Source organism: Microcaecilia unicolor, chromosome 2 (assembly GCF_901765095.1).
Source record: "Microcaecilia unicolor chromosome 2, aMicUni1.1, whole genome shotgun sequence".
NCBI classification, from domain to species: Eukaryota; Metazoa; Chordata; class Amphibia; order Gymnophiona; family Siphonopidae; genus Microcaecilia; species Microcaecilia unicolor.
Genome location: NC_044032.1, coordinates 258,607,292 through 258,635,193, shown reverse-complemented (window position 1 = coordinate 258,635,193; position 27,902 = coordinate 258,607,292). Strand labels below are relative to the sequence as shown.

General features: G+C 45.5%; 1 protein-coding gene across 1 annotated transcript in view; it reads left to right on the top strand.

Annotated features, from left to right (window-relative positions):
* LOC115463477 (plexin-A3-like) overlaps positions 1-27,902 on the top strand; it is a 362,021-nt gene that overhangs the window by 200,666 nt on the left and 133,453 nt on the right. Inside the window, 3 exon segments of the mRNA XM_030194015.1 lie at positions 5,086-5,245; positions 7,891-7,990; positions 10,859-10,973. Of these exon segments, the coding sequence (XP_030049875.1) occupies positions 5,086-5,245; positions 7,891-7,990; positions 10,859-10,973 (375 nt within the window).

Sequence of the window (27,902 nt, the reverse complement as noted above, 5' to 3'; positions counted from 1 at the left end):
ATCCATACCGGGACATGATCAGAACACATGATGCTCTATTGAAGCTGCCACAATCTGATGGATCTTTCCCTTACTAAGATTGTGATTCTTCTTGAATATGTATCATGTGGTCTCGAATAGAAAGAGTAGATTCTCTCTTTGTAATTCCTAACTCTCCAAATATACATATATCCATACTTGTATCATATCTTGTAGCTTACCTTTATCTCTCTCTCCCATGTCCTTAGTCCAGGCCTGTGAGTTATCTACGTGGGGATGTGTTTTTAGATTGAAATCCCTCCAGTAATAAGTGTTCCCTCCATAAACTGTTAACAACTTGCTACTTGTACCTTTAAGGGAGAACAACATGTTTTGATATCAACATTCTCATCTCTCTCTTCCCATCCCCCTCTACACATAAGGCTAGGAATATATTTGGATATTGCTTCTCAAAATATTCATCTTTTTTTAACGTGCCTCTTGCATAAAGCAGATATCTGCTTTTAGTCTCCCCATCTCTTCGTGTCAAACACCTTTTCATAGGGAAGTTCAATCCGTGTATATTTAAGTGTCACTACTCTTGGGATGTTCTCGTACTAGTCTGCTTACATTCACTCAATTGTTTATTATATTCCATATATCTCCCCTCACATTCACTCATCTCAACCTCACTTTCCACATCCTTCAGTATACACATTGCTGCTATGTGGTACTTTCTCTCAGCACCAGGGCCCCCCTTCTGTTCCCCTCCCTCCTTCTCCCTCCCTCCTTCTCCCTCTCAACCATCTATAGTTTGGTGTCTGCATTCTCTGACTTCTTCATCCTTTTCCCTCTCCCGGCCTCTCGCATTTCACCTTTAATAATCCCTTCCTGCCCATCCTTCACTCCATTCTCATTTCCTGCGCATCTGGTGTCTCTTTTCTTCCTCACTGTGTCCTTCTGCTGATCTTCACAATCTCAGATCCCTGTTACATTCTAATCTTTGGTTCCTTGAGCCACATACCGCCATCCAGTCACTTCTCCCTCTAGTATCACTTGCTTATTGCTCACCTCTGGAAGATCTTTCAGACAGCCCTTTGCATCCTCTTCACTGACTCTCCCACTGGTCTTTCCCTGATACTGGATCCACTTAATAAAAAAAAAAAATCCACGAGTTGTCAGTGATATTTGGGTGCTTATTTTCAAAGGTTACTATAACTTTGTAAGTCTAGATGCTTTGAAAATATGCCTCTTGATGTTTTTGCTTCTTAGTTTTTTGGTAATTGCCTAAAATTCTTTGCAGTGCTTCAGCATTGTCAGTGATAAGTCTGAGTAGATGTCAACTTGATGGCTGTCCCAGCTGACAGAGCCCAGTGATCTTAAAGCTGCCAAGATTTTCTGTTATCACAAAATCATGCAACAATATTTGGGGCTTATTTCTTGGGGTTTCTAATGCTCAGTGTGCTCTTTTGATCATTATATTCAACTCTGGATCTCCACTGCCTGTCACAGTCATGATCATTTGACATTCTTTTGTATCCAGTCAACATACTTTCAGATTTCAGGTATACCCCTAATACAGAGATTATTACAGTGGGACAGATTTTTTAAATCTTCAAACCTGTCCCCCATATCACTGTTTGATTTTCTTGAACTCCCCTGCATACTGCAGCAGGAACACTATTGTCTCGTTCTGTGCTCTTCAAATCGAGTTTTGGTCTCCTCAACCCTTCTGCCAATTTCTGTAATTTCCACTCTTAAATCTATGAGCAGTCCCTGTCTTTGCTTTTTAAAGGTGGCAATGTTGCCTTTAATGATTTATGTTCTGTTTGGCACTGCATTGCCCTCTGACAGCTCTGCTCCATCTTGATTCACTCCCTGCCACATCGGCAGAGTGCTACAATTTGCCTGTCATGTCGGCTGCCTCCCGCAAGGCTTCATTTTGTGCTGTGTGCAAGAACTCCTTCAGATCTATGGTTGTAATTGTTGTGGTCGTCTTTCCTCTGTCTCCAATGCGCTAATTCCCCACAGCACACTTCCAGTTAGATAGCTAATTACGGTAACCCACTAATATTTAGGTACTATGTACTCGTTTGGCTGGAGCTTCTCCACTATGCTTCCATTAGGGTACATGATATCACCGGAAGCATTCCATCACCCTTTTCATTAAGAAATATTTTTTTAGATTATTCCTAAATCTGTCCCCTTTCACCCTCATCCTATGACTGACTCTGATTCAGAGCTTCCTTTCATTTGAAAGAGGTCTGTGCATTTATACCACGGAGGTATCTATATGTCTCCATCATATCTGTCCCTTCCATTTTTTTTTCCAAAGTATACATATTGAGGTTGTCACTGTACATTTTATGATAAAGACCACTGACCATTTTAGTAGCCACTCTTTGGACTGACTCCATTCTGTCTATATGTTTTTGGAGGTGTGGTCTCCAGAATAGCACACGGTACTATAAATGATGTCTCACCGCCATGTTTTTTGAAGCATCCTGGGCTTCCTACCTCCTTCTGTTGTTGAATGTACATGTGTGGCGTATGTGGCCACACTACACTTTCATTTGTGGTTTCTTCTTTGTTTGCTGCAGTTTTTATTAGAATTTCTTTCTGCACATGATATTTAGTTATTACAGTCGCACATCATATCAGGTGACATTCTGACCCCTGAGGCAGGCATTTGATACTGAAACACAGCAGATCCATGTCAGGTGCTAGAGTTTTGTTGTATCTCTCTCTGACGGATTTTATATGGCAACAAGAGAAATATTGTTTTGATTACTGCATTAGTTGAGGAGTAAAGTGCATTTTAATTGACACTAAACCGCTTGGGCCTCTTCTCTTCTATCTTGGAAAACCAAGGTCCATCTCTACTTTGCTTGTTTTGTCAACAGTGTCTTATAAAGAGGCACTATCCCCTCCTTTTTCCTGCTGGCCATTCCTCTCCAAACCCAAGCATCCTTCTGGCTTTTGCTGCCTTCGTACCTGTTTGGTCACCATAATATTGGCAGATATGATCACTTCCAGAACCCGCTGCTCTTTCCAACACAAAGGAACTTTAGCCCTTATATAGTAACGTACCTTTGGCTTTTGTAGCTCAAACGCATCAAGCCAAAAATAGAGCAGAGAATCACATGCTGGTACAAAGCACCCAATGGCCCCACTAAAAACCTGACTATCAACACCTATACAACCAGGTGCCTGGTTGAAGAAACCAGTAACTGAAAAGCATCAGATAAGCACAAAATCCTTGGTTACAAGAATGCAGAGAGAGCCTGAACATTAAGTAGAGTCTGATATTGTAGCACACGAGGAACACGGGTGTGGATTAAATGGGTGCTTTTATCTATCTGATATGTCCCAAAAGTGCAATGGGAGCAAAACACAACTGAATCATCTCCTTCCAGATGGCCAGGAGCTTGTCTGCTCACCTTCAGCTGAACTTGTAGTCAACTGAATGGTTCCAGTTGCTGCTCACTGAGCATCTTACTTTATACCTGCAAATTCGTGGGGATAGCTGAATGAGAAGTCACTTGGGTTATTTCTGCCTCCAACTCCCTCTGGGCTGAGATGAAAAGCTTTGGCGGGAATGCTTCACGACATGCCAAGTTTCCTTTCAGATTATTTGGATTGCCGATTACATAGACGGGTTTGACTTCTTGTTTACTAAGCACGATTGTGCCTTAATTTACTTCACATTTACACAGATATTTTCTCAGACTCCTGATGCAGGCAATTTGGCCGAAACATGGTCTGTGTTGAGTTGAGTGAAAATTTACAATAAAGGAAATCAAGCATCCAGTGGTTTTGTTGCCTCCACTGTCTGTGTTTGCTTCATGATTGATTGTGGAGTTTTAGTCTTCTGTGTTTTTCCATCCTGGACCCAGATAGTGCCACACAAGTCTTTTTAGGTTTCCACAGAAATTGTATTTCGTAGACATTTTTGTTGACAGAGTGAAACTGTGCATTATGGTCTTTCCTCCTGGTATTTATCAGGGCTTAATTTGTAGACAAAAAGAAAGTGGAACTGGGGGTGGAGTGGAGTGGGATGGGGCCTGGACCAGAAGTGGGCAGGGTCAGGGCTGGACATGGACTTACTCCAACACACACAGTACTTCATTTATGGATAAAAAGGAAGCTGTTATGTATATATACTTGGAAAATTCGTAAATTTATTTTAAAAATGTTATTAAAGAACATCACCCACAGTAGTACAAATTTGTAACATTATCAACAAAATCTTGGACTACTCATTGTTTTTCTCAACATTTACTCATTTGATACCATAGAGGGGAATAATCGAACAGTGCCGGCCATCTTCGGGGCCGGCTCCGCAAAGGGGCGGTGCCAACCGTATTATGGAAAAAGATGGCCGGCCATCTTTTCGATAATATGGTTGGGGCTGGCTAAATCTCAACATTTAGGTCAGATGTTGAGATCGCCAGGTTTACAGATGGCCGGCTTCAAAAAAAGTGGAAAAAAATCAAAGTGCTTGTCAGGGACAGCTTTTTCAGTAGTAGCAGTGGGATTTGAACCAGCCACCTCTGGACTACAAGACTGGTGCTCTAACCACTTGGCCACAGCTCCACTTGCTTTGATGTCCCTCCCTTTTGATTATGCCCCTTCAGGTCTCTCTCAGCCAATCACAGACAGGGGTCTCTCACCCATTTAGCGCTGGGTGTTGACATCATTTCCTTGGGTCCAAAAGTGACAGAATGCCATTCCACCCTGTTCTGGCATAAGTTAAGCCCTGGTTTTAATATATTTCTGTATCCCTGCTTCACAAGTATTTGGTTATATTTTTTCTGATGGTGACCTACAAAGCAGTGCCCTGTTCTTGCCATATCCCATCATGAGCAGGCTTGAGGGGCGTATAAAGCAGGCCTGCTTCTCCTTGGCAGCTGTGATAGCACAACTGACATTACGGATACACGTTTTGAGCAGATGTATCCCAGTACTTGAGGTGATTGCATGGCACTTTCAAAATGGCTGCCCCTGGAGTCTATCAAGGGAATTGCAGGCAACAAGCTTAACTAGTATTCTAAAAGTGAGGTAGGGAGGATGGGAATTTATTAAGGTCTCTTGACCCTTCTGTGTCTCTTCTGTTGCATTTCCCAGCTTACTCTCTCAGTGGAGAACATCCCTGACCTGTCAGTGGGGGTCACCTGCTCCTTTGAGGACATCGGTGAGAGTGAGGCGCTGTTGGAGAAAGGGGAGATCCGCTGCTTCCTGCCTTCCCTGCGGGATGCCCCCTCTACTATCACCTCTGGTGGATATGGTGAGCATTGGACTGATGTGGTGGGATATGCTGGGTGTGTGCGAATATGGCATGGGATGATTGGAGTAGAACAGCATCATACCAAGGGCTGTGTGTGAGTGGTGCAGATGCACAGGGTGCAGATATGAAGGGACACAAAAATTGCTCCCAGCCCACAGTCTCCTCTCATTAGTGGTAGAAGAGTGGGAGGTGTGAGGATACCTGTGGACAAGTTGCACAGGGTATAGCCTAGTACAATCCTGATGAAGATTGTTGCTAGAACAGAAACACACTTTTCTCTTACTGCCTTTCCTCCATCCTCTGTCTCTCCCTCTTTTCCAGGCCCTCTGAGGTCCAGAGAGGTCTGAGCTACTTCAGTTTTTGAGGGCCCTAGCCATTATAATAAATACAATAAAAAACACATGAGAATAAAATAAGGTACCAAATATGTAAGACATGATGTGAATATTTTTTGTTTAACAGATACTTTTCTAGCCTTTATTCTGTGCATGCACACTAATTAAAATTAATAAATAACCACATTTTTGGTCCCCTTTGAGCTTAAGGCTCGCACCAAATGGCCCTCCTGACTTGCCCGCCACACCCTGTCCAAATAGTCCTGCTTCTGTCCCCAAACCTGAGGGCTCTCTTCTTTTCTGTGGCTTTGCCCTCTTTGTCCTTATCTCTCCTATGGCTCTCACTCCTCCACCCCCCCCTTTTCCCTTTCGGCAGACTGCACATCATGAGCTGTTAAAATTAAATAAATTTTAAGAGCAAAAATAGAATTACAGCTCAGAAAGAGAATGCCATTTGTATTATTAGAAGGCCATGGAGCATGCATCAGCAAGGAGATATGTCATATTATCTGTCACTGAAATAGAAAGAGCATTTTCATTTTGTTGTGGGGAGGATTGAAAAGGCAGATATTTTTGCATTACATTTTACATGAGACAGTCAGAGTACGGAGGTTAACTTCCCCCAACCCCCCTCCACACATGCTGCTCAGTAAGTGCATCTCGCTCCTGCCCTGCAGCTTCCTCTGCTATTCTGGTAGGGACAGTGGTGTAGCTAGGACTGAATGGACCCCGGGCAGAAAAATTAAGATGGGCCCCCTATAACACCATTTCTCCCAAGGTAGTGGGGGAATCCTTTCAGAGCTCCAGTAAACAAATCCTGCTAAACACAAACACATTCCATACCTATATAGAAAACCTGTCATAGTAATAGAAATAGAAACCAAAATGCAAGATATCAGAGCTGCACATTTCCCAAAGCTGACCTATTATAATTAATAAATATTCTTTTCTACCTGTGTTATCTGAGCATTGCTTCGATCCCAGTATCTCTCTTCTGCTTTTCTCTATTTTTTCCTTAACTCTCTTCGGGGTCTTTTGTCCTTTTGACATTTCTTCTCTGTGTTCACCATCCATTCTTTCCTTTTTATCCCTTTTCCTGTCCCTGTCCCTATCTTCCCCTCTTGTTCAACATCTGCCCTCTCAGTGTCCCTTGTCTTCACCCCATATTCAGTATCCCTTCTCTGTGTGCCTATCTTACTCTGTCAGGCTTCTCCCTTCTGTGTACCTGTCCCTATGCTCCTTCCATGCCCAGCATCTCTTCTCTGTGTCCCTGCCCTGCTTCTGCTCTCTCTCTCCCCTGTTTCTCCTTCCCCTCCCAACCTGGGGCCAGCACCTCTCCCTCTCTCATCCTGACCTCCCTGCCTCCCTCTGTGGCCTGGCATCTCTCTCTCCCTGCCTCTATTGATCCAGCATCTCTCCCCTTCTATCCTTCCCAGTCCAGTTTCTCTCCCTCCGTTTTCTCTCACCCTAGGTCCAGTGTTTCTGTTCCTCTTTTCTACCCTTTTTTGGTCCAAGTCTCTCTCTCTCTGCTTCTCCTCAGATCATGCATCACTTTCCCTCTTTTCTACCCCTCCCAGGTCTAGTCTCTCTTCCTTACCCTTCCCCCCCCCCCCCCCCCCCCCAGCATTCCTCCAAATTCACAGTGTTAGCGATGTAAACAGACTCAGGCGGACATATCAGGGCATTTCTTCTGCCACGTCCTACCTCCTCTGATGCAACTTTCCATGGGTGGGGTGAAGTAGAGGAGATGCCTTATTTACATCTGTCACTGCTGAAATGAATTTGAAGGACCGGGGAGGGGGGAGGGGGGGTAGAGTGAGAGAAATGCTGGACCGTAGGAAGCCAAAGAGTTAGAGGGCACTTGGGCTCAACAGTATGTGGCCCCTACCATTGGGTAACCCTGGGCTTTTTGCTGGGCTCACTCAATGGTAGCTACGCCCCGAGTAGGGAGATTTCCCCCTCCCCTATGCACGCCAACTCTGCCAATGCACCTCAGTCTGGCCCTTCAGTTCTCCTTACCACTCTGGAACTGACACCTTCCTCCTCTCAAAACACACAGCTGTGCCTGTACACCTCAGTTCTGCCCTGCAGTACCCATTGGTACTTCAGTATTGAGATCTCCATCACAGCGCTGTTGCAATAGTGAGACCCCCACCACAGTTCTGCTAGTGTACCTCATGTCTACCCTGCAGCACTACCCTGGGGCTTGTTGTGAGAGATGCTTCTGTTAATCAAGTTAGAGCAGTGATTGCAGGTGTACTTATTCCATTTAGGAGCTTCTCAGTCATAATATGATGGTCTTTATCACAGGTGATGTACGGGCTGTCAAATTATATCTGAAGTCCCGAGAGACAGGCATGAAGTTTGCCAGCACCAACTTTGTCTTTTATAACTGCAGTGTCCTCCAGTCGTAAGTGTTCCACCACTCTATTTGCTCTTCACCCTCAACTTAAGCTTCTTCATCTAGCGTGGAAGGAGGGCAACCTTGATGGCCTGGCCAGCAGTAAGGATGAGGTAGATCTGTGCTTTAATTGCAATACAGTGCATTCAGCATTTAGAACACAGCCTGGGCTATGCATTTCACTGCCACTCTACAGTACCCAAACATGTTCAAAAATATGTTGCTATGATAACTTGAAATTTCATACCTGTTGTGGCTTTTGTGCAAAGAAAAAGCCAAAAATGGGGATTAGGAGTCTGATTTTAAAATTTTATGGTATTTTTTCCTGTCTCCTTTTGAAAAGGATGCAGGTGGGAAATGAGAAGAATGGCTATTGATAAAAAGCATGAGAACCTTAGTCTTTGAGGGTAGAGGGCGTATAGGGGTGGGGGCAGGGAACTTGAGGTCCATTGAAATAGAGAGGACAAGGTAAAGCTAAAAATACACAGGAAATGGGGAGATTGGTTAAGAAGTTACACTTTTTGTTAAGCAGGCATGCAATTAATGGCAGATGTTGTGCTGCTCTAAGGCATAATATGCATGAGCCTACACTTGTCATGTTATAAAAAAAACAAACATGAAGAGGACAATCCAGTACGAAACAGACCTAAATTGATCAGTTAATGGGAATGAGAGCAGCTCTGTGCCATAGACTGAGCCTGATGGTGCTCCTTTGGAACTAAACTGTGGGTTTGGTAGATTAATTTTACTGCGTGTGTTACAGGCCTGCCTCCTCTTACACACTAGCCAGGGATACCCATTTTCTAATTAACTGCTCTTACTAGCTGTCCTCCCTCCCCCTCCCCTTTGCCACAGAACTGCAGCCCTCCTTGAGGGGGTAGAGATGGCCATTTTGCCTCAGGGTTGTCATGGTGACTGGCACTCTAGGCCTCTCCTCCTTCTACCTGCTTATGAATTAAATAAGGCTTCTTAGCCTTCCTGTTTAGAGTAGTCTGCTGGGAAAAGCTTTGGCTCCCTTTGTGAGCAGGTCCCCGGGGGGTCTCCATGGAAAAAGGGGAGTGTTTGTGGAAGCAGGGGAAGTTTGTTCATTCTCTTCTTTTTGCCAGGAAATAAACAATGCGACAATGCTGTTCCCATCAGCTGCGGATGTAGTGGTGCCAGGGTCTTTTATACATACACATGGGAAAGAAGGCCTTCACCTTCCTGTTTTAAGACTACCACAGCTCGTCTGAAAAGACCTTACCATCCCACCTCCCACAGATTCAGATTCAGGCAGGCAGTGTGGAGTGTCAAAATCTTTTGGGGGGGGGAGGGGGAGGGAGGGGGGTGGCTGTGGCAGGGATGAGACGTTTGTATGTGTTTTATGTTGGTTTTGGAACCATATGATAACTTCTATGTCTATAAATGTACATGCATTATGTATATGTGTATCTCCGTATATGTATCATTTTTTTTGCTCTGCCTAATATGGTTTAAAACAAAAACAATCTTTATAGTCGCCTACTCATTTCTTTCTCATGGGAAAACAGTGACTAAAATGAGCTATTTAAGGTAACACAACAGAGTAGATGATGGTAGAAAAAGACAGATTGATTCATCTAGTCTGCCCCTGATATAATCCAGTTGCCATGTGTAGATGTTTGATCAGTTGTAGGATATCATGCTCTATTTTTTTTTTTTTTCATCCAGTTGGTTAAACATACATGTTCCCAGACTTAATTCTACACCTAATTCTCCCCACCTCCTAAGATTTACCTCCAGTATTTGAAATATCCATACATTTTTGGTAGCTATTTACACTGCTGTCCTAATATTTGACTTCTCTGCCCTCATGACCTTGCTGGCAATAGCTGGTCACCACGAATCTGCCAGCAGTGGCCTGGTCATTTTTTGGGGAGGTGTTGTCTGCTGGCAGCAGCCTGACTACCCCATGACCAGTAGTATCACTTTATCCTGCTTCCTTTATCTGCCTTTTGGGGAAGAGACCTGTGTGGTAAGGTGACAGGAAAGTAGAAATGAAGCACAGATCTTACCTGGCCAGCAGTGTAAGTTATCAAACCCTGGAACAACATGCAATATAATTTCCTGAGTTTTATATTCATTGAATGGGCTTTGATGAGGCTTTTCAGTGAGGGTGTGAGACTGCTGACAAAAGATAAGAGCAGGCAGTGAAGAACAGAGAAATGAAGAAGGGATTCAGAAACAGGGCAAGCTTGTGCTACTGCAATTTGTCTAAACCCCATTCATAAAACTCAGGGAGGAGGTGTTAATCATTTTGAGTTCCAGTCTTGGCACAGGCTCCTACCTTTTGGCTGAGACATGCTGCAGATGATGGAAGATTGGCCTCTGTTCCCAGCTATGGCTCTTAATGCTTGGGTTGGAAGAGCTGCAGAGGTTAGACTTGGGTTACATTCACTACACTGGCTTCTCAAACTGGATAAGATCAGTGGACAATGCTGTATCTTGCTGTGCCTGACCTGGACTCCAGTCTGGCCCTTGACTGCAGCTACCGCCCTTGAAAGTAGAACTCACATAATCTAGGAGCAGGAAGCCAGTACCATGCACTGCTTTTCAGTAGCACCTAATTTCCAAGAAGTGGTCAACATTAGAAGTAGGTTTTGGAAAGTTTCTTCAGAGAAAAGACTGACTGATTAGTAAGCTCTTCATAGCAGGGACTTATGTACAACTCTTTTGTACTTCTGTTTGTCCATAGAGCGCTGTGCACATTACTGGCACTTTGTAAATTATCCATAAAACACTTCTTTGCATTTGGGATGCCCCTTCTCCTTTTCACTTTGTACACTCCTCCATAGAATTTCTGCCACTACAGCTTTCCTCTCAATTTTCTCTGTCTTTTCTTTTCTCTTCCTTTCTCAGGTGTCTGTCTTGTGTAAGCAGCCCCTACTCGTGTCACTGGTGCAAATACCGACATGTCTGCACCAATAACCCAGCTGAGTGCTCCTTCGCGGAAGGACGGGTCAACACCACTGAGGTAAGCAAGGCCACAGGGCACTGTGCATATGGTTGAAACTAACAGACTGAAGGTGACAGGTGAAAGAGGGAGGTTGAGTGATGATGGAGAGTGGTCTGTGGATTAGTTGTGGGGGGGGGGGAGAGAAAGATCTGGAAAGAATCCTAAAGGGAAGAGGGAGCTTCAAAGATTGTAGGAGTGAGAGGTCTCAGTGGCTTAGCCACAGGTGGGCTTGGGTGGGCCGGGGCCCACCCACTTAGGGCTCAGGCCCACCCAACAATAGCACATGTTTAGCAGTAGCTGATGGGGATTCCAAGCTCTACCAGCTGAAGACGTCCCCCTGATGGTAATCAAAATGGTGTGCTCCATGATACTGGCACCTGCGAATGCTCTGTTTTCAGCGCATGCCTGCTGCAGATTGCCAAGGTGGAGAGAAGCATTTCCCCACCAGCTTAGATATTTTTTTGGGGGGGAGGGGGAGAACACTTGGTGCCCACCCACTTCTTGCCTAGGCCCACCCAAAATCTGCTGTCTGGCTATGCCCCTGGGTCTCACACCTGAGCAGACCCATTTATTTATTTTTGGAACTGCAATATAATTGAACATTCACTGCTAATGTCACTGCAGGTCATTGGAGCAATCTTATCTGGAGTGCTACATTCAGTTCTGGCGACAGGACCTCTGAAAGGAGGGAGGCTGCCAGAACAGTGCTGGGTTGGCCCATAAGCCCTATGGGATGAGATGTAAAATCATGTAGAAAATATGTAATAATAAATGAGCCAAATATATTAAAAAAGATGTCTTTTATATACACTATTTGGTAAGAGATGTCCATAGTGGATAAAATCATGTGGAATTAAAACCAGAAATCATTCATCTACTTGAATCATTTGATTTTCTTTGCTTTGCTCTTTGTCAAAATTAACTTTCATTTGTTGCATGCACTCTTGTATTAATGATGATTCTGTAGGAAATAGAATTAATTTAGTTTAATTTGGTGTTTATAATCCCAGTCCTCGGTTCTATGCAGATTACAATGGAGTAACCACCTAAAAACAAGCAACAATTAATGTATCAGTAATTAAAATCTCCCACCCTCCAACACCCTCAGAATAGTCCTGGTCATGGTGTGATCTCTTCCAACAGCCGGATTGTTAGTTGCTTTCAGAATGTCATGTAACTCATTTCCCATTTGCAGAAAGATTCAGTGATGGCAATAACATCATTTATTTATTAAGAATGGCTTCTCCTTTTGTCTTAGCCTCTTTCCCACTTTTCTTTATTTCTCTAGATGGCACATTCTGTTCATCTTTTGAGCCTTTCATTGAATAGCATACTCCTTAAAAATCCCCTCTTTTTAGGCACATTTTCCAACAGGCAGTAGCACCTGTGGTTGAGGATCCATCTATCTGTCCATTCGTAGGTATGCACAAATGTGTGCATTGCAGCTGAGGAACAAATGGACAGGTACAAGAAAGAACCAAAAAGGTGCCTATTTTATGAAGATAATATGGGCCCCTGTGTGTCTTTATAATATAGGCTCCCAGATCCCAGATCCAGCCCCTGTAGCATGTAAATGCTGACACTCACATTGCACCTGCTCGGAAACTGGAGTAAATGTGTACATGACGCACACTTGTTTCTTTTTTAAATAAAATATGCTTGTACATTGCAACTAAGCCCCTGCTCTGGCCACACTACACTCCTGAGAATGCCTACACACTTCCTAGATTCTACATATGATGCTTAAAATTGTGTGTGCAAATTTCTGTGCTTGCCCAATTGGCCTTTCCCAGTTTAATTGAGTAACGAGCCAATTAGCGCCAATAATTGGCGCTAACAATCAGTTATTGGCATTAATAGGCAACAGTGTGGATTTATGCGTCTGTCTTGCTAAGCGCTATTCTATAAAGATGTATGCGTCAATCTTTTAGCGTACCACTGAAAAGGGGGCATAGCCATGGGAGGAGGGGTGGGTAAGGGGCATTGACTAAAGATGCATGCACCATTATAGAATTTGGGGGATCCACGTCTAATTTAGGCGCAAGGATTTATAGCAGGTTTCAGTTGTAAATCCTCGCACCCAAAGTTGAGTGCAGATCCCGGCACTACGCGTTATTCTATATACAGTGCCCAACTCGGAGCGCAGAATAGTGATCAGTGCTCATTTTTTTTCTGTGCCCAAATTTGAGCGCCATTTACAGAATCTAGCTCTACAGTATTCTGTAGGTTACATGTGTAAGTGGGAGCCCTGCCCCTGTGTGCAACCCTTTGCCAATATATGTGAAGTAAGTTAAGTGAGTATTTGCAGAAGAGCACTTAGGCACCTTGCTAACATTTACCCTTCAGATGTGTCCACATAAATGCTAGCATTCTAAGCATTTAAGTGCATATATGTGAGTGTCTAGGTTGTAGAATTGCCCCGAGTGAGCCATGTCATCGTGTCACAGTGAATACTTATGTGCTGTTTTATAAACAGCATTTTCCAAGTATAAAACAGGCTTTCCCCAGGCTTTAGAGAAGTCCCCCCCTTTCTGATCTGTGTGACAGCCGATCATTGCGCTTACGTTAATACCATTTAACTCTCTCACCTGGTTTCGTCTTTCCCAATAATTTTGACCTGCCTTTGATATCTTTATGACTTGTGCCCTTTCCTGTCTCTGAAAATTAGAATATATGAAGAGTTGTTTATATGCTTTGCTTTGAATTTTTATTGTCTTACTGTACAACCACTTTTTCCACTTCTGTTACCTGTGGTTGCTTCATGTACAGAGACCTTGTTATAAAAACATAAATAAATTGAGGGGAAGGCAGAGGTTGACTGAGGTCTAAGACACTGTGGTAAGGAATAAATTGGGGAGAGACTGGGCAATCATGTTTATGGCCACAGGCCACTGACTTGGAACCTTTTTTGAACTTCATTCTTTGTCCCTTTTGCAGCTGAAGCAAAAGATGGAAGCCATTGCTGGCCCCCTAGGCAGCACAGTGGGGTGGGCCACTAGGGACTTGACTTAACCAATATTTTGCCCTACATGCCATCAGCAACCAGAGAGCTTGCATGGGGTGGGGATAGAGATTGGTTTGTTTGGCCCCTCCAACTGAAAAGGTTTACCTCTGCTCCTGGCCTAGAGCTCCTTCCCCCACCTCGCGACAGTTACCACTGCCATCTGCCATCATATTGTTTCTGGTCACACTCTCCATTTCTTTGTTTCTCAGTGCTCTTATATGTATATGTGTGTGTGTGTGTGTGTGTGCGCCTTCCAATTTTGGGGATGCCCAGGGTGGACTGGGTGGGCAATGCATTCCTCCCCTCCCTTGAATGTGCTAACCATACCTTTGCTGGTGGGGATGCCAAGGCCCCGCCAGCCAAATACATACAGTGCCCGAGCCACTTCCCATCTGCTTGCACTGTGTTTTGCCTGCAGATGTTGGTGGCATGCTTTCAGCCGCCAATACTGGGACTTCTCGCGCATGAGAGCATGAGCGAGAAGTCCTGGTATCGGAGGCTAAAGTCACGCCACCGACATCTGCAGGCAGGAAGCAGTGTGAGAAGGAGGTAATTGGTGGCCCTGTATATATTTGGCTGGTGGAGCTTCGGTATCCCTATCAGCAAAGGTATGGTTAGCACATGTGCTGCAGTTCTGAAGGGGGCCTGAGCCGAGGCCCCCAAGCCCCCCCCCCCTTCAATGGCTATGCCACTGTTGTGTGTGTGTGAGCCCCAGATCTGGATGAGCCCAGTGACAACCTCTCTGGTGATACGATGGGGAGGAATTCCTCTGTCACCATTCCTCTGACCACTTTGTCCACAGATGAGGAAGCTGGGAGAGCAGGACTGAAGGTCTCTGGCAAGTTCAAGGAATCACAAAAATATGGAGCAGTTTGGAGGGCATTCAAATATCTTTTCTATCGATTCTTGCTAGGTCGTTTATTTATTTAAGAAAAAAAGTAATGTCTGAGTACATTTCAGTCACACTTTCTTCTATCGGGGTTATGCAGATTTGGCTGAGGATTTGTCCTTTAGTACCTCTTGCTTGGTGTTTGCTTCCACTTTTTTGTACAACGAAAAGGTTGATATGAGAGACTAAGGGTTAGGTTTTACATTTTGATCAAAAGCAGGGAACCAAATGTATAAAAATCTCACAAGTTGGTTTGCTCACACAGCTCTGAAATGGCTGCATCTTTTGACCCAGGATTTAATTTCCTGCAACTTCAGTAAAGATTGCGCCTAGAAAAATGTTCAGAAAGCAGTATGGGCCTTTGGCCCCGAAGTGCCAAGTTCAAGGGCTGAAAAAATATTTAATAGTGTTTTTTTTTACAAGTGTTTGCTTGCATGAGGTTTCTGTGGAATCCTGCCTTCCAGGAGCAGCAGGAAATTGCATACTTGATTGTAGAAGCACAGAAGTTGTTGGCAGATTAGAATCACTTGACCTGTCCAGACTGCCCTCTGTGCCTGCCTACCCCTGCTGTCACAGGTCTTGATCTGTGGTTTTCACCCCTCTTCTTTATCACTCATGTAGGCCATGCTTCATTTGGTGAGCCTCCTCTGAGTTCCCTCAGCCTTTTCAATGTCCCTTTTGTAGATGTCTCCAGAACTGAATATGGTGCTCAGGGAAGACCTGTGGAGAGCTAATATTACTTCCCTCTTTCTGTTAGTGATTCCTCTCTCCATTGACCCCTCAGTTCTCCCAAACTGACCTGCAGTTTGGTTTGCCCTATTTTCTCCAAAGTTTAAGTGTGTCCCTAATATAGGCAGATTTGCTTTATGTACTTGTAAGCATATGGGAGAAAGGAAGTGGAGAGCAGGTCTGTTTTCTGGAGATGTGGGTTCACAGTGAAACTTGCTGCTACTACTACTACTACTTAACATTTCTAGAGTGCTACTAGGGTTACGCAGCGCTGTACAGTTCAACAAAGAAGGACAGTCCCTGCTCAAAGGAGCTTACAATCTAAAGGACAAAATGTCAAGTTGGGGCAGTCTAGATTTCCTGAATAGAGGTATGGTGGTTAGGTGCCGAAGGCGACATTGAAGAGGTGGGCTTTGAGCAAGGATTTGAAGATGGGCAGGGAGGCGGCCTGGCGAATGGGCTCAGGGAGTTTATTCCAAGCATGGGGTGAGGCGAGGCAGAAAGGGCGGAGCCTGGAGTTGGGGGTGGTGGAGAAGGGTACTGAAAGGAGGGATTTGTCCTGAGAGCGGAGGTTATGGGTAGGAACGTAGGGGGAGATGAGGGTAGAGAGGTAAGGAGGGGCTGCAGATCGAGTGCATTTGTAGGTTAGTAGGAGAAGCTTGAACTGTATGCGGTACCTAATCGGAAGCCAGTGAAGTGACTTGAGGAGAGGGGTGATATGAGTATATCGGTCCAGGCGGAAGATAAGATGTGCAGCAGAGTTCTGAACGGACTGAAGGGGGGATAGATGGCTAAGTGGGAGGCCAGTGAGGAGTAGGTTGCAGTAGTCAAGGCGAGAGGTAATGAGAGAGTGGATTAGAGTTCGAGTGATGTGCTCAGAGAGGAAAGGGCAAATTTTGCTAATGTTATAGAGGAAGAAGCGACAGGTCTTGGCTATCTGCTGAATATGCGCAGAGAAGGAGAGGGAGGAGTCGAAGATGACTCCGAGGTTGCGGGCAGATGAGACGGGCGGTAGTTGCTACAGTGAAATGGGGTGAAATGTGTTTTTTTTGTAGTCCTCCAGAGGGTGTGTCATTCTAATATTCTGTGAATGCCTTAATGTTACACACTGTTATTGATTAGGAAGCCAGTACTCTGGATTATAATTGGTTCTATAGACCCAACACAAGAAACAGCTAAGAGCATGCGAAACATCTCCAGTCTTGACTAGAAAGTGTAGCGGATCAGACCGGTAATCAAGAACCTATCCCAGCTGTGCCCCACATCCTGTAGAGTGATCACAACCAAGCAGCTCCAGATACTGATTCATTACTATAAAATGACATTAAGTAATATTAATTGTATAATTCCTTTTCCTTTTTTCCTGATGTCTGCAAGTAAAAAAAAAAAAAATCTTCTGGTTCACTTTTTTATTTTCCCCTGTGGCTGTGGTTGATCACCAACTCACATAAGTGAATCATAGAGAGATCCCAGTAATTTTTTAGTTGGTCTGTAGATGTCATTTGTGGGAACTGTGACCACCAAGTTTTGTAGGGATCACAATATCCTTAGAAATCACAGAGGGACAAGTTATGGAGTTGGGCACTTGTCCAAAGGCAAGTAGGAATGTAGTCAGCAGGCAGGACATTGCAGAATATGAGTACTTTTGCCAGTAAGACCCAGGGGCGTATCTGACCTTCAGCGGTAGTGGGGGCCAGAGCCAAGGTGAGGGGGCACATTTTAGCCCCCCCCCCCCCGGCACCACCGCCATCATCATCGCCCGCCCCCGCTGCCATCATTGCCGACACCCCACCACCACCGTCGACCCTCGCGACCCCCCCGTTCACTCGCCGTTGCCGTCGCCTACCTGGGCTGGTGGGGACCTCATCCCCCGCCAACCGAAGTCTTCTTCCTTCCTTTCAGGTTTCTGAGTCTGACGTCCTGCACGTTTTACGTGCAGGACGTCAGACTCAGAAACCTGAAAGGAAGGAAGAAGACTTCGGCTGGTGGGGAATGGGGTCCTCGCCAGCCCAGGTAGGTGACGGCGAGCGGGCAGGTGAGTGGGCGGGGGGGGGGGGGGCGGCGGTAGGGGGGTCCAGGGCCAAATCTACGGGGGCCCTGGCCCCCGTGGCCCCATAGCAGCTACGCCCCTGGTAAGACCTGGCCAGTACCTAGTGGGACCCTCCAAGCAACCAAAGACTTAACATTGAGGGACCCTTGTACTAAGCTGTAGTAAAAAGTGGCCTGCAGTAGTCTGGATGCGTGAAATTGGCATGTGCTGGGCCATTTTTTACCATGGCTGGGAAAAAGAGCTTTTATTAGTGGGACGGTAAGTGGTCATGTGCGAAAATTAAAAGTAGCATGCAGCTATTTACTGCCTGAGCCCTTACCACCACCCATTGACCTAGCGGTAAGGGCTCATGCAGTACTCGTGCAGTTATCAGGTAGCATGCACCGATGTGGCTGCGCTGCTAATTACCACTAGGAACACCCCCCAGTGGTAGAAAATATAAAAATATTTTCTACCGCGGGAAATAGCTTGTACTAACTTTGAAATTACTACTGGGCACCCATTCTAGCCTGGCTGTAGTGTCAATTTGGCATGCACAACCCACGCATTAGCTCTACTGTGTCTTAGTGAAAGGGCCCCTGAATGAGTGCTAGAGGTAGTATTAAGGTGCTATGTGATGACTTAAAGTGCTTCCTTCCTTCCCCTGATATCCTCCAATCCATTGAGCATTTCGGAAGTCAACAGAAAAACAGCACCAGACTTAAAATGTTTAATTTTATGTTTCTTTATTGTGTATTTGTTCATTGAAAAAAAAAACAGAAATAAATTGAGAGGAAGGCAGAGGTTGACTGAAGTCTAAGACACTGTGGTAAGGAATAAATTAGGCAGAGACTGAGCAGTCATGGAAGTGATTTTTGGCCAGGCCATTGACCTGTGGAACCTTTTTGAACTTGTTTCTTTGTCCCATCAAGTGGGTCATGGTGTTTGACAATTGCTAAAAAAAAAATCCAGTAGATAAATTAAGAAAAGAACGACATTAATTGATAGGAAATAAAATAGCCTTTCACATCAAGAAACACAGCATACTACTGGGTGCCTGTTGTTTTAAGATAAATGTTTTTCTGTAGCAGCAGGAGCAGCCATATTCACAGCTGTTACCACGGGAACTAGTCTCCAGTGGTGGTGATATCACCAAGAGCAGCCTGTATGATGCCACACTTAGGGTCTTTACAGCAGGAGTTTATTGAAATGATTTTTAGCTTATGAATCACATTGGACGGTTGTGTCTCACTAAGGCAATTAAATGTTTTAAATAAAGAATGAAAGAAAGTGAAGGCTGGGTCCTCCCTATTCCCCTCTTGTTGGCCTGAGGAAATCCTCAGAGAGGGGAAGACAAATTAGTCCATGGTCCCAGGAGTGAAACTGGAGGCTGAAGTAAGAACATTTATTAATATGCTCTTATGCTTATCTTACTCCATCTGTATATGTGTGTGGAGCATGAACCTCTGACCCCTGGCAATTTACTGGTGCTATCCCCAAAACCTGGGGTGGAGCACAAGCAGAGGCAAATCCTGGTCAAGACCGTTAGGATGTGTCTCACCAGGCCATTGGGAAGTCTTCTAGACAGAGAGAAAAAAATGCACAAAGCTGTGTTAGTTGGGGTGACAGAAGTCAGTGAGTGGGATTTTCATTTCAGTCCCATAATTTCTATTGATGAAGGGTTGTGCTCTTTGTGCCTTCCTTAGGGTGCCCTAGATATTTCCTTCATAGTCTTTTTTTTTTAATTTTTTTACTATCCTTTATTTGTCTTGTAGCCCTATGAACATGACTATTAAGTTGTCACCAACTTTGAATATTCCCTCTTGGTGGGGGCACTGGCCTGTGCTGGCACATATGCTTAAGCGTCCTTATGGTACTAGACGTCTCCAGCCCCTGGTCCTACATAATTCTCACTTACATTAGCTCCTCAAACTCATCTAAAGTTTGGTCTGCTCAGTGCATGTTCTTTCAGGCACAAAGGCTCATTATCTGTGGATCTGATTACTACCTTTCATTTGGATTCTGAATGCGTAACTGAAACCTGTCTTCTACTGGGAGACACCACACCTTTTGTTGAATCCTGCCCTCCTAATTTCATTTGTTTGCAATTTTCACACCCTTTGTGATGCAGTGTGTCATGTCCCCTACCTCAACGCAAGCGGCGTCCTCGGGCTGTGCGGGGGTCCCGTCGACACGCACACTTGACTGGCACAGCCCTGAGCCATGTGTGTGTAGTTCTTCTCTAGCTGCAGGCTCCTTGATTGCTTTGCTTCCATGCACTTGGCTCTGCTCTCTCTCTGCCTGGCTTCCCTTGCTTCTCTCTTATTGGTCTTCCGGTTCCTCCTTCCTCTGCTCTTGTCCTGTGGCTGTGCTTCTCCCTGCCGGTCCCTGCTGATGTCAGACGCCAGCACTTTATCAGCTGAGCTCTTCTGGGACTCCATGCTTCGGCTTCTACTTTGGTAGGTGTTACTTGCTCAGTAGTTTGCTTCTTCTCTACTTTGTCCCTCGTTGCTGACTTTGCCTGTGCCTGGATTACTCTCTTGCTTGTGCCTGGATTACTCTGTTGACCTGCTGCCTGCCTATTGACTTTACCTGTGCCTGGATTACTGTCTTGCCTGCTGCCTGCCCACTGACTTTGCCTGTACCTGGATTATTCTTTTGACCGGCTGCCTGCCTATTGACTTTACCTGTGCCTGGATTACTCTCTTGCCTGCTGCCTGCCCACTGACTTTGCCTGTACCTGGATTACTGTCTTGACCTGCTGCCTGCCTGGCCGATACGTTCACCACCCCACTTCCAGCTCCGTCTCATAAGTCCTGCAGACCGCCCGCATCTAGGGGCTCAACCTCTGGGGAATGGCAGTCAGCGCAGGTGAAACCCGGGGTTGTCTGGCTGCCAAGCAGAACCTGGTCCGAGTACCGGGCTCAGCAGCGCTGTACTTGGTACAAAAGCTCACAAGTCTGACACAGTGTTAGTGTGGCCTTCATCTGTTCTAAATCCTTTCATGCCACACCCTGTTCTTTTGCTCCACTTTCACTATGGGATGTTGCAGTTGTATGCTTTTCTTCTTCCTCTCTTCATTTCACTGCCCTAGTCTATCATCCTCCACCTCCCTCGACAACCTCCCTTGAAGAGCTGTATGCTTTTATAGCTGAGATAAGTGTCTCTTACTCCCCACTATTATTACTAGGTGACTTCAGTCTCTTTTCCTTCAGCTACTCCTCCAGATTTTCCACATTTACCCTTTACTATTGTCTCACACAGCACATTATTTTCCCCATTCATGTATCTGGAAATGTGTTGGATTTGGTCCTGTCACAGTCCTCTTCTGTTTTTACTCCCTTCTTGTTGGAGTCATTTCCTTTTCCCTTAGACTGATCATCTCATTACATTCCTTCTCTTCTCTCTGCCTCCTCCTACTCCTGCTCAGTCAGCCGCTTTCTCTTATAGGTTACTTGGGGATAAGGAGTATTATTTAATCGACAGGCATCTAGATGCATTGACCTCTTTCCCATCTGAGAATACATCAGCGTCTCACACCAATGATGGTGTTGTCTCTAACCCCTCTCAAGAGCTTACTGGTTCTTGTAATTCAAAGCTTCACTTTTGAAACAAGTACATTCCCTCCACTCTATCTTACCTCTTGGATTCAGTTGCTCCCCTTAACCCTTCACCTGCATCAAGGCATAAATACTCCCTGCGGTTTCACACCAGACCACATCTCCTGAAATCTCAAGTTCAGTGAACTGAATGCCATTGTAGTTTAAAAAAAAAAGTCTCCTTTTGCATATGTTTTTTTTTCATGCTAAATATGTACGTTACTCCATAATGCACACTACTTCAACCATGGCACCCCTCTTCTTATTACGGAACTTTGTCTTCTCATTTCCTCATGCATCAAACATAAAATCCTCACTAGTCTTTAAAGGACTCCTCCCATCAGCACCAAATTATTTATCAATTCCTTACACACCCACGCGGCCTTGCATTCCTTGCTAATGGCCCTATTATTTCTGCCATCTCATAATCATGTCTGGATATCATGAGACCCTGTGCTTTCAGCTACGTTGGGCCCCAGTTATGGAGTTCTCTTCCCGTTGATTTTGGTTGAGAACCATCACTCCAAAATTTAAAGAAATTGGTTAAGTCCTGGCTATTCCAGAGGGCCTGCAGACCACAGCTGACCTGTTACACCCCCTTGGTTTTAATTTAGTCATGACTTCTTAGTCATATCACTATCCTCTCCTACCCCCCCCCCCCCTTCCCCCACCTGAAAGTTACTGGACTCTCTGACCTTGATCTTTATTTTATTGTATTTTTCTTTCTTTTCTCTTTATTTTTTTGCTAGAACTCCCCCTCTTTCACTCTTTTAAAATTTATATTAAAACTGTAAATTGCTTAGAAGCTGTGCAATGGGCAGTATATCAAATCTGTGTAAATAAGGAAATAAATAAATTGCCAAGAAATTCCCACTTGTTTTGATTTATTGGCTTGATTTGCCTGCTTCCGTGCTGTGCATTGGGGTAGATTATGATACAATAACATCCAAAACATAATACAACACTTTTAAAAAGTCAGCTAACAAAAAACAAAGAAACCTAGACGTGAACATAAGCAGTTAGTCAATAAAAAGCATTAAATTCATAAGCCCCATTATGAAATTGTAAAGTGTTGAACATTGTGTGTGTGTGTGGTGTGTGTATACCTTTTCTTGCTATGTTTCCAGGGTGTCCTTTTTTTTTTTTTTTGCTTTTCCCACTCTGCCTGTTAGAAAAAAACATAATAAACAACAAAGGATACTTTTTGTTCTTTTTCCTTGTAGTTTGTTTTTCTCCATAATCTCCTATCCCTGTTTCTCCTTATGGTTTCTGAACTTGTATCAAAGAGAGAGAAAACAGTCTTTATCTTACATCATCTGAGCTTCAGAGATGGCTGTCAGGGTGATGACTGAGCGGCAGACCTGCCAGACCACATATGATCCTTCTGTTACCCCTCTCAATCCATTGTCCGCTGTTCTTCCCCTCCCTTCACAAAACACCCATGTGCACTATCGCCGTCCACTTGCTTCTCTGGAAGTGCCCCAGCTCTCGCCAAAACATTTTACTGAGAATATCCTGAATAAAGAAAAAAATAGTAATGTCTGAGCCGTGCCAGGATGACTCTGATCCTTACAGGATGTTTTTGATGCTAATTAATAGTTTTAAAGAGGCTGGGGAAGAGCTGCATGGGACCCTCAGACTTGGGTGGTTTCAGCATGGAAGGTGAGGATTGATTAAAGCTCTCGGGTCTCCGCTCTCAGGAAAGAGTATTTAATTCATGGTCATTCATCTTTCATGGCGGGCTGAGTGGAATTTTAATACACAAGTTTTATTTATTGCCTTCACATAGTCCCCTGTCTTTGGAGCAGATTTCACTTGGGATGCAAGGCTATTGAAATAGTGCAGTTGGGTTTAAACTGTACAAACATTCAGATTTATTTTTCTATAACTTTCATACTATATATATTTTTTTGTTTTATTTTACTGTTTCAGAGTTTCAGGACACATGAAAACTGACCAATGGTCTGCTTTACAAATAAAGGGCTAGATTCTATATATGGTGTCTGAAAAATTGGCGCCAAAAATATCTCTGCCTAGGCGTATTTTATAAACTGTGCCTTTATAGAATAGAAGCCTTAAAGCCCGTTAAAACGGGCAACATATTTGTTGTGAAAAATGTAATGAAATATGTGTGTGCATCTGTCTGAGAGAGAGAGAGTGAGAGTGTGTATATGTGTGTGTGTGTGTGTGTGTGTGTCCGTACAGCACTGCAGCCTACAGCTGGCACAAAAAACCCCCAAGGGGGGCCCTTTTAAAGTTGTGTTCTATCTGTCAAACACAGGGGCTGGAGGTCCATGGGACCACCAGGCCCTGACTACCCCTGCCCCAAGTAACGGAGGCTGGAGGTCCGGAGGACCTCTGGTCCCCCCCCCCGACGGTCCCCGCCCCCAGGGTTCAGCGAGGGCTGGAGATCCGGTGGGTCTCCAGCCCCCCCAACCCCCCAGCAAATGGTCCCTGGTGGTCCAGTGGGCACCGACCAAGCCCCCCCCCCAACGACAGGGGGGCTGGAGGTCCACTTGACCGCAGGTCCCCCCTCCCCAACCCCCAGCATTGGCAAGGGTCCCTGTGTGATGTTGTCACTCCATCTGCCGCCCACCCCCCTACCTTGGCTGGAGGAGGGACGCAGCCTGCCTCCCTCTTCTTTCTTCGTCGCTGCAAATGATGGCGCCCAGCCCCGCCCAGTGCATCCTGGGATGCGCTGGGTGGGGCTACACACCATATAAGGGAGTTTCTCCATCACACAGGGACCCTTGCCAATGCTGGGGGTTGGGTTGGGGAAGGGGGACCGGCAGTCCAGCGGACCTCCAGCTCCCCTGTCGCTGGGGGGGGGGGGCTTGGTCGGCGTTCACTAGACCACCAGGGACCATTTGCTGGGGGGTTGGGGGGCTGGAGACCCACCGGATCTCCAGCCCTCCCTGAACCTGGGGAGGGTGGGATTGTCGGGGGGACTGGAGGTCCACCGGACCTCCAGTCCACTGTCGCTGGGGGGGTGGTTTGCGTCTTTGGGGGTAATGGGGGCCTGCCAGCATGCATTGCAGTTGAGGACATCCAAAATTTGGACATTTCTATGACGGGGCAGTATAGGACGTTCAAATTTTGGACGCTTCTGCAGTGGGCAGTTAAGGACGTCCAAAATTGGATGTTTCTATGAGAAAGATGTCTTTCTCATAGAAACATCCACTTTTGGACGTCCTTAACTGCCCATTGCAGAAACGTCCAAAATTTGTGGAGGCAGCACCATTTTCTTCCTCTGATTCTTCCTGGCTTTCTGCAATGGGTGCCGCGGGTGGCTTCACTGCAGGGGCGGCTTCGAGTGCTGTATCTGATGTTTCTGCCAGAGTTCCTCCCTATTGGTTGAGTTCAAGTGCTCCTGCTAATGGCCTCCCTCCCTCCATAGAGCCTCCCTTTTGACTGCGACGCCGGTCATGACAGCTGGTTCCCCACACCCCCTCCTTCAATCGTTCCTCCCTCTCCCTCCAATTCCCACGCCTCGTCCTTCCCTCCGCCCTCCCTCCCCTTCCGAGTTCCATATGTGTGAGAGACAAAATGTATTACGTTCGGGCTGTTTTCTGTACTCTCAGCCCCTCGCCCCACCTCTGACTCCTCCTCCTTTCTGTTTCTGGAGCTTGTGGAGGCGGGGCTTACCTCTCATACCATACTCGATCCGCTTCAATCTGGCTTTCGCCCACTTCACTCGACAGAAACGGCATTAGCCAAAGTCTGTAATGACCTGTTCCTCGCCAAATCCAAAGGTCATTACTCCATCCTCATTCTCCTCGACCTATCCGCCGCTTTTGACACTGTCAATCACAACTTACTTCTCGACACACTGTCCTCTTTTGGGTTCCAGGGCTCTGTCCTCTCCTGGTTCTCCTCTTATCTCTCCCATCGTACCTTCAGAGTACACTCTCATGGCTCTTCTTCCACCCCTATCCCGCTTTCTGTTGGACTCCCTCAGGGTTCTGTCCTTGGACCCCTTCTTTTCTCTATCTACACCTCTTCCCTGGGCTCCCTGATCTCGTCTCATGGCTTCCAGTATCATCTTTATGCTGACGACACCCAGCTTTATCTCTCCACACCTGACATCACTGCGGAAACCCAGGCCAAAGTATTGGCCTGCTTATCCGACATTGCTGCCTGGATGTCCAACCGCCACCTGAAACTGAACATGGCCAAGACCGAACTTCTTGTCTTTCCACCCAAACCCACTTCTCCTCTACCTCCACTCTCTATCTCAGTTGATAACACCCTCATCGTCCTTGTCTCATCTGCCCATGGCCAAGACCGAACTTCTTGTCTTTCCACCCAAACCCACTTCTCCTCTACCTCCACTCTCTATCTCAGTTGATAACACCCTCATCGTCCTTGTCTCATCTGCCCGCAACCTCGGTGTCATCTTCGACTCCTCCCTCTCCTTCTCTGCGCACATCCAGCAGATAGCCAAGACCTGTCGCTTCTTCCTCTATAACATTAGCAAAATCCGCCCTTTCCTCTCTGAGCACACCACCCGAACTCTCATCCACTCTTTCGTTACCTCTCGCCTTGACTACTGCAACCTACTCCTCACTGGTCTCCCACTTAGCCACCTATCCCCCCTTCAGTCCGTTCAGAACTCTGCTGCACGTCTTATCTTCCGCCTGAACCGATACACTCATATCACCCCTCTCCTCAAGTCACTTCATTGGCTTCCGATCAGGTACCGCATTCAATTCAAGCTTCTGCTACTAACCTACAAATGTACTCGATCTGCAGCCCCTCCTTACCTATCAACCCTCATCTCCCCTTACGTTCCTACCCGTAACCTCCGCTCTCAAGACAAATCCCTCCTTTCAGTACCCTTCTCCACCACCGCCAACTCCAGGCTCCGCCCTTTCTGCCTCACCTCACCCCACGCGTGGAACAAACTGCCCGAGCCCATACGACAGGCCCCCTCCTTGCCCATCTTCAAATCTTTGCTTAAAGCCCACCTCTTCAATGTCGCCTTCGGCACCTAACCTCTACACCTCTACCCAGGAAATCTAGACTGCCCAACTTGACATTTCGTTCTTTAGATTGTAAGCTCATTTGAGCAGGGACCATCCTTCTTTGTTTATTTTTATTTTGTACAGCGCTGCGTAACCCTAGTAGCGCTCTAGAAATGTTAAGTAGTAGTAGTAGTGGCTTGGACTTTTGCTCTCTCAACGTTCGGGCTCTACTGCGCATTTGCGAGTGAGTCGGTCCAAGCTCATTTATATAGATTGATGCCTAGAGCCCTTTTGCGCACCTAAACCTAGTGGTGGAAATTGTACACCAAGTAAAACCTGGTGTAAATACCGGTGCCTAAGTTAGGTGCAGTTCAGGAGTATTCTATAAGCACGTGCATAATTTTCTGTAATGCCCATGATCCACCTATGGTCACGCCCCCTTTTTGGCTGCACACCTTAGAATTTACGCATACTACTTTATAAAATATGCCTAGCAAGTTGTGCACATAAATTCTAATTAAAGCCAATTAGTATCAATAATTGCATGTTGTGGCAATTATCAGTACTCATTGGCTTGTTAACTAATTAAATTGCATGCATAAATACAGAATACACCTGAATTTGCGCGCACAATTTCGGTCGCACTATACAGAATCCAGGGGAAAGTGCTTTGAGTCACAGAACAGGTACAGCATGGGTAGCACCAGTAGAAGCTTCACAGTTTCTGCAAGCTTCTCTTTCACACATTGCCCTATCCACCCTTCAGACAAGGGGTATCTTTTTTAACAGAAAATTTAATTTTGCCAAGAAGAGTCACGAAACAGTTGTTACCCTAGAACAGAAATGAAGGCCAGAGCAGCTGCAGTATCTGCCCATGGGGCATGCAGACATGCCCAGATTCAGTTCCAGGACAGGATACCTCACTATAATTAGGAAGCAATGAAATGCCAGGTTTCCTCTGACAGCCTTGGATTAGTATATACCTCTAATTGTCCACCATGCGGAAGCAGTCAGAGGGGCGATAATGTAGTGAGAGCATACCACAGAAGATCCTGTAAGACTTCAAATGGCAGGCCACTTTTAATACCATGCATGTGATTCCAGCCTGAGGAAGAGTCGGCTTTAATACTGTATTGTCACTGATTCCAGCCTGAGGAAAAGACAGGTTTCCTTCAACACTGTGCCTATTCTGTGGTGCAGCAGTGCTGCTTGGCTTCTTGACAAATATCCAAGTTTAGGGTCTGAGCTGTGACCTGAGATGTCTCTTCAATTACAGGGGATTGCGCAATAGGAGAGCTGTCCTTTGCCTATTCTGCAAGTTGTCTTCTGCACAGGACTTGATGAAGGCAATTGACACAAAATTAGCAGACTACATCCAGTCAATGCAGTCAAAGACAGAGACATGGAGATCCATCTAAGATGCTCAGACTCCTCTCCTTTATCAAGGGTGCATTATGGTCATGGTAATGCCCTGCCATTGGGGAGATGAAAGGTTTAAAATATGGCCACACTAGAAGAATAGGAAAATAAAACCTTTTATTGAAAGAAAAAAGGCAGCAGATTGATAGAAGGCCTCACTAATGCAGAACCCAAACATAAGAGACCATCTTTCCTTGTCTCAGTCCCTTCTCTCATTCCCATTCTTTAGAGTACAGAATACATGGTGTTAAGAATTTGGCGATATGGAGAGATGGTGCATATATAGAGCTTCTAAGGGGCTAACTTTATAAAGG